Here is a 12,723-nt window from a genome sequence, read left to right on the forward strand (position 1 = left end):
CCTGCTTGTTAGACCTAGAGGGATGTGGGGACTTTACCGATAGGACGTGGGCTATGGAGTGCCAGAGACTAATTAAGTGTGTAATTAAGTTTACAGAGCAGTTAGGCCAGGGGAATGCAATATACCTCAAGATAGTGGTGTGTCTAAGCACAAGGATTGAAGGCTGAGTGATAGATTTGGGGGGACGTCAGTTACTTTTCAGGTGTCCACCTGTGAGCGTGGAGCCCCAAGGGTGTGGGAGACCAGAGCGCTCTCTGCTAAGCCTGTGCCTTCGTCTTGGCCGTGGGATCCACACCCACCCTGCCCCAGCCTTCTAGTCCTGCTGGAGAGAATGGTGTGGTTCTGCGGTGCTGTAGGCTTAGACGGTTCCATCTGGGGGCGCAGAACAAAAGAGGATCTAATTTCTGGAGCTCTCTAATGCCAGGGAATGGTCTAAAACCCTGGTCAGACCTCCAGGATCTTGTGAGATGCTTTTCTCTAAAACACATGAATTAGGACAAAGTGCAGCCAGTGTTCTTGGAGAATCCCAGGGACGGTGGAGCCTGGTGGGCTGCTGTCTGTGGGGTCACTAAGGGTCGGACACAACTGAGTGACTTCACTTTCACTTTTCACTTTCACGCATTGGAGAAGGAAATGGCAACCCATTCCAGTGTTCTTGCCTGGAGAATCCCAGGGACGGGGGAGCCTGGTGGGCTTCCGTCTGTGGAGCCACACAGAGTCGAACATGACTGAAGCGACTTCACTTTCACTTTTCATTGGAGAAGGAAATGGCAACCCACTGCAGTGTTCTTGCCTGGAGGATCCCAGGGACGGGGGAGACTGGTGGGCTTCCGTCTGTGGGGCCACACAGAGTCGGACACAACTGAAGCGACTTAGCAGCAGCAGCAGCCAGACAGGCAGGCCCCACCATGATGAAGGGAAATCTCAACCAAGCGAATCGCATGAATTTTTTGGTTTCCCAGTTCATATAAAAGTTGTGTTTGCACTATATGGCAGTCTCTTAAATGTGCAATGGCGTTATATCTAAAAAAGCAATGTTCATACCTTAATTAAAAACACTTTATTGCTAAAAAAGTAAAAAAAAAATTTTTATTGCTAAAAAATGCTAACCATCATCTGAGCCTTCAGTGACTCTTAAAGGCTGGTGGAGGGTTTGGAATATTGCAAGAATTGCCAAAATGTGACACAGAGAAATGAGCAAATGCTGTTCGATCAATGGCACAGGGAGACATGCTCAAGGCACAAACCTTCAGTCAGTAAAAATGCAGTATCTGCGAAGCGCAATAGAGCAACGTGCAGTAAGAAGAAGCTTGCCTGCACTCAGGTTTTCCTGAAGGGTCAAAGAACCCTTTGCTAATGTGCTTTGCTTCCCGCAGTCCTGGAGCTCACCTTTCTCTCAGCTATTGACCCGTGTGTTGAGTTACTGGTTCCAGCCTTCCATCCTTGCTCTGACAAAACCCCAGATCTCTTCTGTAAACATGTCCCTGGATACCTGCAGAATGTAAGCCTCGTTTTATACATTTATAAATGCAGTATAGCAGGAGTGGTAAGTCTAACCCCCAACAGCAATGATGCATTCCAAACCAAAGAGAACTGGCTTTTAGATTATCCTGTACTGAGACCTTTCATTCCGTGATCTCTTAAGTTAGAGCCAATAACTCATGGTTGATGCTGGCACTGAGTGGTGAAAGCAATGGTTCTTTCTAAGTTAATTGAGTTAAAGATGATGTTAATATCATACATCCCTCTTCTGAGCATAGCACCCTTCAGCCTCCACTGTGTTCAACTTAACAGCGACCTTCTGAAAAGCCCTATGTTTGTACGTGGCCTCTTAGGTTTCATATTCTCGTAGGACTGCTGGTATCGGGTGCTTAGAGACGCTCTGTTCAATATTTTAAGTTGGACACCCTGTGGATATTTCTGTAGTGATATTAGTGTTTCAGAAAAGAGGGGATAATATAATGATTTTGCTTATCACATGAGTGAGCCTCTGTTACCTTCCGAGCAGCACAGTAAACCCTGCTAATTTTATCCCAACCATAGAGAATCCTGTTTCAAATTACCAGACAGCGGCCACCTCATGCGACAAGCTGACTCACTGGAAAAGACTCTGATGCTGGGAGGGATTGGGGGCGGGAGGAGATGGGGACGACAGAGAATGAGATGGCTGGATGGCATCACCGACTCGATGGACATGAGTTTGAGTGAACTCCAGGAGTTGCTGATGGACAGGGAGGCCTGGCGTGCTGTGATTCATGGGGTTGCAAAGAGTTGGACACGACTGAGCGACTGAACTGAACTGAACTGATGCCTTTACAAGTAAGATAATAAACATGATTTTTAGAAAACCAGCCCTGCTCTTTCAGCAAACGTACTTCCTCCAGTTTATTTGGATGGGATCATTTAATCCTGATTATGATAACAGTTCACAGCACAGGAGCAAACTGATGCTAGTATATTCGGTGAAAATTGATGAAGGCCCTAGTATTTGAGGCTAAGCTGCAGATCTGTGGAATTGAATCCTCGCTGATAAATGGAATAGGGTTGCCAGGTGTTTGTGCAAATTACAGAGTTTAGACTTGAGGTTAGTGAAATTAGAATCAACTGTGTTCTTCTGATTTACTTATCATTCATCCACTCTTTTTAGAAAACATTAAATTCATCAGTCAAAATTTGATAAGCAGCCTACTTAGGGAGCTGGAGCTACCTTTATTGCCCTTGTTTTGTGGCAGCGAGGTTTGTGGAGAAGCAGAGAAAACATGCCATTTCCAGAAAGTAGACTAAATTCAAATACCTTCTGATTAACTAGTGATGAGCAATTTGAAATGCCAATATGTGTTTGCCTGTGTTAGGATGAGGTATGTTTTTCTTCACTCTGTAAACCTTCCTTGTTGTATGCTCCTTAAACATGTGTGGAATTGAATCGTGTGTTTTAATTAAATTTAGTCTTATTTTACCTCATGATGGTTTCTTCTGAAGAATCAGCACTCACCACTTAATCCTTGGCATCCCCATCATGGTGCCATGATGGAAGATAGGGCTGCCTTGAAATGCCTACTTTTGGCCTAGTAGCAAGCCATTTCTCTTATGCTAGTCTCCAGAAAGAACCACCTTTTGTAGAGGTTTTTTTTTCCCTGTAAAGAGAAGAGTAATAGTGGGTTAGTATCCAACAGTTGTTATTATATAGTAAAAGTCATTCTCCTGAAACCTCAGGTGAACCAAAAACTGCAACTCATTCTTTCTTCTTCAGTAGAAAGAACCATCTTTTTTTCTCTGTTCCTAAAATCTCTGAACTTCTTAAGCCCAACAGAATCAAAGAGGGTGTTTACTGGAGGGAGAGGAGACAATGGAGCAGATCAAGAAGAGAATTGCAGGGATTTACTGAAGTCCCAGTTTTTGTGATGTTGCTAAGTCCTTGATGTCAAGCAAGAATCAATACTCCTCTCCAGCCCTGTTTTAAGCCTTTGTTTCATCCATAGCATGATAAAACTATGACTTCAGGCAGCATGTCCCGATCGAGGTCGTGCTCTGAGGCTGCTCCTGGGTCTCACCAGCCCCCTTGCCTTCTGCTTCACGGGGGTATCACTGTAGGCATCAGTGCAGCAGTGGGGCCCCAGGTCCGCAGTGCGGCAGACAGTGCTGGATGGGCCAGTTATAAGCACTGCAGTGGGTGTGTTCACCACTTGGCTTGTGTGGCCAAGGTTGTATCTTAGCAGCCTACTGGCCCGCTCCTTGGGGCCCTGTTAAGTCCTCCCCAGCTCCAATTTAACACTGACTCTATGCAATAATTTGTATGGACATAGCATATCCATCCCATTAGAGCATCCGTGCCAGGTGCTATCCTAGGGGTTGGGAATACAGCAGAGACCAACAGAGAAGAAAATTCTTCCTCCCATGCAGCTTAAAGTCTTATGGAATCCCAGTAACAGTGGGGGACTAGTTGCCTGGGGAAGCAGTGTCTGAGTGTATATTTTAAGGGGATCCCACTAGAGATGATCCTACTAAGTGGAGTGAGCCAGAAAGAGAGATAAATGTCAGATGACATCACTGATATGTGGAATCTAAAATATGACACGAACGAACGTACCTACAAAGCAGAAACAGACTCACAAACCAAGAGAACAGGCCTGTGGTTGCCAAGCGGGAGGGGAGTGGGGAGAGACGACAGGAGGCTGGGGTTCGCAGATGCAAACTGGTATATATAGAATGGACGCACAACAAGCACGGGGAACTGTGTTCAGTCTTCTATAATAAGCCGTAGTGGAAGAGAAGGTGGAAAGGAATATACGCATGTATAACCGAGTCCCCTTGCTGCACAGCAGAAATTCGCATAGCATTGAAAATCAGCTCTACTTCAGTACAATTTTTTAAAAGGAGGATCCCAGAGACCCTCACGTACGTGCCATGTCTGCTCGCTTTGTGAACCCTGAATTCAGCCCTGGTTTCCTGAAGTTCCCCCTTTGCTCATCTTCTTTCGGTTCAGCGCGGGGGCCTCATCTCCCAGGAACTAAAGCTCTTGCAGCCTCTGATTCCTGACTGTCCCATATCCGTGAGTAACTGCAGGGACCCTCACCTGGCCGGAATCCCCATTCTCAGTTAGCTCTGAATTGTGCCAGGGATGGGGACGGGGCTGCGCGGATTGGGGGAGGTGCACATCCATCATTATTATAGGAGTTATTTCCAGCCTGATCAGCCATGGAGTCTGTGTCCTCTGTGAAAACAGTTTGGAGATTCGCTCCTCCCCGGAATTTAGAGTTGTCCTGAAAGCAAGAGACTGACAGACCATCAATCCTGAGGGTCCTTTCCCACCATAATATGCTGGAAGTCCAATCAGAAGCTTTGGGGGATTCAAAGAAAGGCCTGGGAGGGACCTTCTTGAGGTGTCTGCTGGTCTGACTTAAAGGCATCGCCCCTCTTGTGTTTTCCCCTGTTTGTCATCCAGGATGAGCTATATCACTGAGATCCATCAAGGCATGGCAGGGAAGTGGCCCTTTGCCTGTTTTCAGATTGCAGAGAACTCTGCTGCCAAGTGACACAGCATCTGTTCTTTTCCAGGAACCGAGGAGCTATTTTAGTTGTTACTTGTTCATAAAGATGAAGTTTGGGACTTTTTTCTACGTTGCTCCTTGACTTTTTTTCCCCTTACGATTTCCTTGTCTTTCTCTCTCTGGCGCTTGCTCCTGGGATCAGAAGATACATTGAGGCTTCATTAACCTGGGAGGGAAATGAAAGAGTCCCCCTGTGACAGGGGCTCATCAGAAACCCCCAGGGGTTTGAGAAGGGCACCTCTTAAATGAAATCAAGCTTCAGAGGTGCAGGGCAACTCTCCAGTGACGATCTGTCGGCGGTTTATGTATTATTGACGCTCAAGTCATGAAATGAAATAGCCGCCGTGCTGATTATTTACGCTTCCTCTGTTTAATTATAGTTTGAAAATGAGATCATCACCAAGCTGGATCATGAAGTGGAAGGAGGCAGAGGCGATGAGCAGTACAAAGTGTTATTTGATAAAATGTAAGTGTTGATTAACAGTGGGATTTATGTCAGAATGGAGACAGAGAGACTGTAATTAGATGACAATGAACTTTGTCGCCCAGAAATAATTAAAAAGTGTTAATGACGGAAAATATTTTAAACTGCGCCTCAGTCCGGTTTCTTTTTCTGAGTGTGATTAACAAGGTGTGTGTAATTATTTTTCAGCCTCTTGGAACACTGCAGGAAACACAAATACCTCGCCAAAACGGGAGAGACTTTCGTAAAGCTTGTCGTGCGCCTGATGGAGAGACTTCTGGACTATAGAACCATCATGCACGACGAGAACAAAGAAAACCGCATGAGCTGTACGGTCAACGTGCTGGTAAGTGAGAGCCTAAAGGTCCCATCTGTCCAGGAAGCTGGGAGAGGAACCGAGAATTTCAGAGCTTCGGGACACCTGGCCACAGAGCTTTGCAGGGCACTGTGTGGCTCCCTTTGCTCGTTTCCTTGTCTGTTGCAGGGAAGGAGGAGGGGAGGACTGTTTGCAGATCTGCTGTTAACGCGTGTCTGCACAATTGTTTTTCCCCTGGTTCAGAAGATAAGAAGATCCGTCTTGTCCTGTAACCAGGGAGCGCCCTCACTGATTACAGATCCTAAGTGGGGAGTGTGGCTGTGTTTTGTTTTGAATCCTTATTGATGGCTGTGCTGGGTCTTTGCTGCAGTGCATGCGCTCTTCGTTGCTGGGCATGGCCTTGCTCTAGTTCCAGTGTGAGGGCCTCTATTGTTGCAGAGCACGGGCTCTAGGACGGGAGGTCTTCAGTCGTTATGGCGCGTGGGTTTAGTTGCCCCAGCAGCGTGTGGGGTCTTAGTTCCCAGACCAGGCATCCAACCTGTGTCCCCTGCATTGCAAGGCTGATTCTGAACCCCTGGACCACCAGGGAAGTCCCCCTAAGTGTGTTCATTACTAGGAGCCTTGTAAACTGGTGGTGATTTTGAGCTGTGGTATTGGAGAAGACTCTTGAGAGTCCCGTGGATTGCAAGGAGATCCAACCAGTCCATCCTAAAGGAGATCAGTCCTGGGTGTTCATTGGAAGGACTGATGCTGAAGCTGAAACTCCAATACTTTGGCCACCTGATGCGGAGAGCTGACTCATTTGAAAAGACCCTGATGCTGGGAAAGATTGAGGGCAGAGGAGAAGGGGATGACAGAGGATGAGATGGTTGGATGGCATCACTGACTCAATGGACATGAGTTTGGGTAAACTCCAGGAGTTGGTGATGGACAGGGAGGCCTGGCGTGCTGCAGTCTGTGGGGTTACAGAGTTGGACACGACTGAGCGGCCGAACTGAAACTGAAACTGTGGTGGGGGGATGGTGCCTCCGAAAGAGATGTCCACATCATGATCCTCAGAAATGTGAACGCGACCCTATTTGGAAAAAAGGCTCCTGGCCGTTGTGGCTCAAGTTCTTAAGATGAGACCAGCCTGGGTTACCCAGGTGGGGGTAAGTCAGTGACAGGTATTCTTTAAGAGGGAGAAAAGGAGATGACAGAGACCCCGAGGAGAAGGCCAGGCGAAGCGGGAGCAGAGATGCCAAGGATGCTGCCACAGCCGGGAGCTCCTGGAGCCGCCACAGCTGGAAGGGGCAGGAAGGGTGCTTCTCTTGGAGGCTGTGTGGCCCTGCTGACACGTGGATTTTACACTTGAACCTCCAAAATGGTGAGAGAACGCAGAGCTATTGTGTCAAGCCACCAGGATAGTGGTGATTTGTGGCACAGCCCGCAGAAACCCGTGTATGACCACATGAAGGCTCTGGTGAACTTGGCCGCCCCCATCCATCGGCCTCTGGCACAGCTGTGGTCACTGGACTTGGCCGGCTTCTGAGGACGCCCCGTTCCTGACACAGTCATGATGTATCAGGCAAGGCTACAGGGCGAGGAGCTTTTAGGAAGCTTAATGACAAACTCAGCTGCCGGGAGTGGTGGGCAAACCTCATGGCCCTAAGGAGCCACGTGACCCCACGTCTGGATCCAGAGTTCTCTGCTTCTCTCTGCGTCTTCCTTCTCTGTTTCCCCCTTAGGAGCCAAACAAACAGACTGCTGGTCCTGGTAGCCGTTTCATCCGTTTCCCCTGCCTGTCCCGACGCAGGAATGCCAGGAAACACTGCTGCTGGTTTCTTCTCTTTACTTCCCTGGATTGTCCTCATCACCGCCTGATCGTTGGACAGTGGGTGGAAGCCCTGCCCTAACTTCCCCATTTGTATGGACTTGTGGGCCCTTTGAGCTCATGGGTGTGGACTTTTGTGCCAAGAGGGGCAGGACACATCATTCATTCTTGAAAATCACCAGAGGGGTTTGGATTAAAAAGTTAAGCAAAAGGTAATACTTTTTACCTTCCTTCTACTTGAGTATCAACATTGAATCTGAGCTTTGCCACCCGGAGCTGGCCACTGAAAGCTTGTGCAGTCTCAGCCCTGCATTCTGGGGCAGGCTAACCTGTTTTGGCCAGTGACACACATTTTAAGAGCAAGTTTTCTTTTCCTTGAAAATCTAAACACGGGGGACTTAAGGTTTCTGGCCCAGTACATAAGGGAGCTTGGAAGTGGTTATTCCCATCCTCACTACAAGAAGAAAAGCTGGCAAACTGAAAATCAACAACTCTTCTTAGAGTCATCGTCTTAGATCCTCTGGGAAAACACCTGCTCCCCAAATTGGAGAGACAGGAGGATACAGAGAAGCGCAGTTCCCTGGAGCAGAAACTGCCGCTGGAGCCACTACCTGACTCCTTTTAACTAGCACTTTCAACATAAAATTACAAGGTGTCTTAGAGGCAAAAGATACAGTTCGAAGAATCAGAACATCAGATCTGGACTTGGACATGAGATTTTAGAATTATCAGACTGGGAATTAGTATGCCATGATTAGCATGTTCAGGGCACTGATAGAAAAAGTAGACATTATGGAAGACCAGCATGTCAGGATGGCCGAGTGGACAGAGGACGAGATGGTTGGATGGCATCACCGACTCAATGGACATGAGTTTGAGTGAACTCTGGGAGATGGTGAAGGACAGGGAGGCCTGGCATGCTGCAGTCCACAGGGTCACAAAGAGTCAGACACGACTGAGCGGCTGAGCAACAGCAACAGTGGAAGAACAGGTAATGTCAGCAGAAAGATGGGCGCTCTCAGAAAGAATCAGAGAAAAATGCTAGAAATCCAGAACACTCGCAGCATGAAGAATGCCTTTGGTCTCATCAATAGGCTGGACATGGTCGAGGAAAGATCAGTGAGCTTGAAACATCTAACTACATTTGCATGTGCTTCACAAGGGTCTTGGACCGCTGTTGGAAGTACCGGCTTCCATCCTGGAGATCTGGCCCACTCTCTGTTTGCCTGTCCACCCTTCTGTAGCCTGACCGTGCGCTGGGGTGGCGGCAAGCTCTGCCCCAATTAAGGCCTCAATCATTTGCTCAGAAACGAGCCCAGCTCTTATCTCCCTGCTTTCTTTCCCCTGTCCAAAAGAATTTACTTTGATGATGCCAATGTGGTTAACACAAAATAGAAATCAGTGTTTTTCTGCACGAGAGAAACAGAAACCTTTTCAAAATCCTTCCCTACCATGGACATCCTTTTCTAGTGCATTCTCTGATCTTTAAGGGGATCCAAGAGGCCCGAATGCATCCTGAAGGAAGAATTATTATTATGTTGATGAGGTTTCCAGCTTTGATGATTGACTACTATTAATCTTGGTTTCAAGCACAATCTTTTTGAGCACACCAGGATGCAAAACCTAGTGGAGATACAGTGATGAGCTCTGAACGGGGCCTTTTACCAGAATGAGAAGGGTCAGAACAGTAAGCATTTGTGAGGACACCTGAACTCATAGTTCCTGACGTTGTACCCTGTGTTCCTCTCTCATCCTGAGACCATCTGACATTGTTCACTTCCTTCAGCTTGAAACATCCTGAATCATCCCATGAAGAGTCAAGTGTTCTGTTCTTAACCATTTCCTGGGGAGGATGAGATGGATTCTAACCTATCACGATTCTTTCCTTTAAAAAATATAATAGATCTCTGGATTTCAGAGAAACATAACTAGAATTTTACAGGTAGATGTTCTGTCTCATAATATTCACTGTTAAGATTACATTTAATCTTATAAATATTTATTTAACCTCCTGGTCCATTTTTACCTTTATCTTAGTACTTATGAAACAAATAGAGTTTCATAGAAACGAATATGTCTTTCTCAGTTCAGTTCAATTCAGTCACTCAGGCACGTCCGACTCTGTGAGACCCCACAGACTGCAGCACACCTGTCCATCACCAACTCTTGGAGCTTGCTCAAACTCATGTCCATTGAGTCAGTGATGCCATCCAGCTATCTCACTCTCTGTCGTCCCCTTCTCCTCCCGCCTTCAATCTTTCCAGCATCAGGGTCTTTTCCAATGAGTCAGTTCTTTGCATCAGGTGGCCAAAGTATTAGAGCTTCAACTTCAACATCAGTCCTTCCAATGACTCTTCAGGACTGATTTCCTTTAGAATTGAATTGTTTGCTCTCCTTGTAGTCCAAGGGACTCTCAAGAGTCTTTCTATCTTTAGATGAATATGGAGGTATAAACATGTTTAGAAAAATATAAAGTGTACTCAACTGATTACTAAGCAGAAATTCCCTTGAAATCCTAAGGTTAAAACCAAAGAACATAAAATATATTCATCAATAAAGAAATGTAAGCCCATTGCCAAATTTCCATTAGAAGCAGTGGTAGTATCCTTTTTTTATGGAGTTGGTGGAACATTCTAAGTTGTATTGGCTTATTAACATCCTATTCTTTCTATCACTTAAAAAGATAAAAATAAGAGACGGAGGCTGTTATTCTGGCCAGTAGCCTAAGTCCTTTTTTTTTTATTAAACTTTTTATTTTGTGTTAGAGTATAACTGATTAACAACGTTCTGATAGTTTCAGGTGGACAGCAAAGGGACTCAGCCATATATACACATGTATCCATTCTCCCCCAAGCTCTCCTCCCATCCCAGCTGCCCCATGACATTGGGCAGAGTCCCCGTGCTATGCAGTAGCTCCTTGTTGGTTATCTCTTTTAAATGCAACAATGGATACATGTTTATCCCAAACTCCCTACTGTCCGTTTCCCCTCCCCCTCCCCACTGGCTCCCGTGGGTTCATTCTCTGAGTCTGTTTCTTGGGGCTTCCCAGGTGGTACTTGTCATAAAGAATCCACCTATCAATGCAGGAGATGCAAGAAATATAGGTTCAATCTCCGGGTTTGGAAGATTCTCTGGAGAAGGAAGTGGTGACCCACTCCAGTATTCTTGCCTAGAAAAATTCCCTTGCACAGAAGAACCTGGTGGGCTACAGTCCATGGGGTTGAGAAGAGTTGGACACGACTAAGTGACTGATCACAATATAAACAGACAAACTTCTGCAAGCAAGTCTGTATACATAGTGGATGGCAGTTCCCACTGGACAAAATGCATGTTTGTAATGAAGTAGAATTTCATCGTCACCTGATAGTCACGTAATTTTCAGTTCCTGGTAGATGATTTTGTTGTATGTCCCCTGGCTCGTCTACGCAAGTATCATATCTGCACCAGAGAGTAGTAGAATCATTCTTAATTTACGAACATAAGTCAGGTACTTTGCGGCCCCTTTATAAGGTTGATTAAGGTGTTTCCAACTAGAACGCTGAAAATCTTATCAATAGGATGTGTCTTAGTTATGAAGGAGTACAAAACTAAAATGCAGTGAAATGTATGTGCTCTGAAAGATTAATGCATAGCGCTGGATTGGAATCGGGGGCCTGGTTCCAGTGGGGTTGCTTGGAGAAACACAGCTGGTAGTGCTGGGGTAGAGAGAGGACCACGGGGTGGGGGGTCCCAGAAGTGGGGTGCCTGCTGAGCAGTGAGAACTTTTATACAAGGAACTCGAAAGTTTTGTATAGAAATTAGAATTTGAGATGAACATCCTTCGGGTCTAGGGAGGTTTTGAAGTCCTGGGCAGGGAACAGAACTCATTGCAGGCAGGAAATAAAGACGTTTCCATATCTCGGAGAGGAATGAAAGTCGCATGATATCCCTGTTGTGAAATTGTAGAGGAGAATGATCAAAAGCTTTGGAAAGGATTAAAAGTAGGAGGGCAAAAGAGAGTGGTGTGAAATCGTAGCTTGTAAACACTGGCGAGTCAGAGCTGGGAGTGAACAGCTCATCCTTCGCCTTTGAGGTAGCTTGCCTTTGTTACGTGGCTCCGAGTTGTCAGCCAAAAATATCCTCATTACCCGAAACCAGGGGACACTCACAGCTGAGAAGCTGCAAAACGTGGAAATCTTGGTGTGTCTCTCTAAATGCGCCCCCTCTTACTCTCTGCATTTAGCATTTCTTTTCAGACAGATCGATTGTGGAAGCAATGTCTTTTTTTTTTTGGCTAATGAAATAAAACAGGCTATTTCATCTTCCTGGATAATTGCATGCGTTTATGATAGTGATATTCACTAGTTATCTCAGGCCCCCATTCTAGAGTTCTCACTTTGTGTGCAGGTGCCGAATTTCACCCTGAAAGTGGCAGTGGTGTTTCCATACCTTAGACCTTGTTAGGTGACTGTTCTGTACCTTTCTGGTGCCTCATGTACAATAAAGATTTTAAAGTGTAGAGATTTCTCATAAAGAAATGTAACTGTAATAGCAATGTTTATGCTTATCTGAAAATAGTCTACAACATGTAAATTAGGGCTTTCCTGGTGGCTCAATGGGTAAAGAATCCGCCTCCAATGCAGGAATCTCAGGAGATGCAGGTTCAATCCCTGGGTGGGGACGATCCCCTGGAGGAGTGCGTGGCGACCCACTCCAGTATTCTTGCCTGGAAAATACCCTGGACAGAGGAGCCTGGCAGGCTACCATTCGTACGGTGGCAAAGAACTGGACGTGACTGAGCACACATGCAGAATTAGCCCACTGCTGCTGATCGGCTAACTAGCCTTCCTCTATCGGTGCTTACACAAGGTGTTTCATTAAGCAGCGACCGGCTTTCTTACTGTGTTTTGGAAGGTCTGTCTAGAGCAGCACTTCCCAACAGAAATTTCCTGACGATGAAGATGCTCTTATGTGCCCTGACTATACTACTCAGTGGCACTGGCTCCGTATGGCTACTGAGCCCTCAACGTGTGTGGCAAGTGCAGTTGACGAAGTGAACGTTTAACTCCATTCAACTTTAACTAAGTTGGCTTTCTCTTTGAGT

The 12,723-nt window shown here is 46.2% G+C and overlaps 1 protein-coding gene across 2 annotated transcripts in view; it reads left to right on the forward strand.

Annotated features, from left to right (window-relative positions):
• DOCK1 (dedicator of cytokinesis 1) overlaps window positions 1-12,723 on the forward strand; it is a 570,880-nt gene that overhangs the window by 488,474 nt on the left and 69,683 nt on the right. For both annotated transcript variants that reach the window (XM_055424405.2, XM_055424406.2), the window contains exons 34-35: window positions 5,429-5,514; window positions 5,701-5,857. In XM_055424405.2, coding sequence (XP_055280380.1) covers window positions 5,429-5,514; window positions 5,701-5,857 — 243 coding nt within the window. The remainder of the gene's footprint in view (window positions 1-5,428; window positions 5,515-5,700; window positions 5,858-12,723) is intronic.

Source organism: Moschus berezovskii, chromosome 12 (genome assembly GCF_049115385.1).
Source record: "Moschus berezovskii isolate FMDL1 chromosome 12, NW_MosBer_1.0, whole genome shotgun sequence".
Lineage (NCBI taxonomy): Eukaryota > Metazoa > Chordata > Mammalia > Artiodactyla > Moschidae > Moschus > Moschus berezovskii.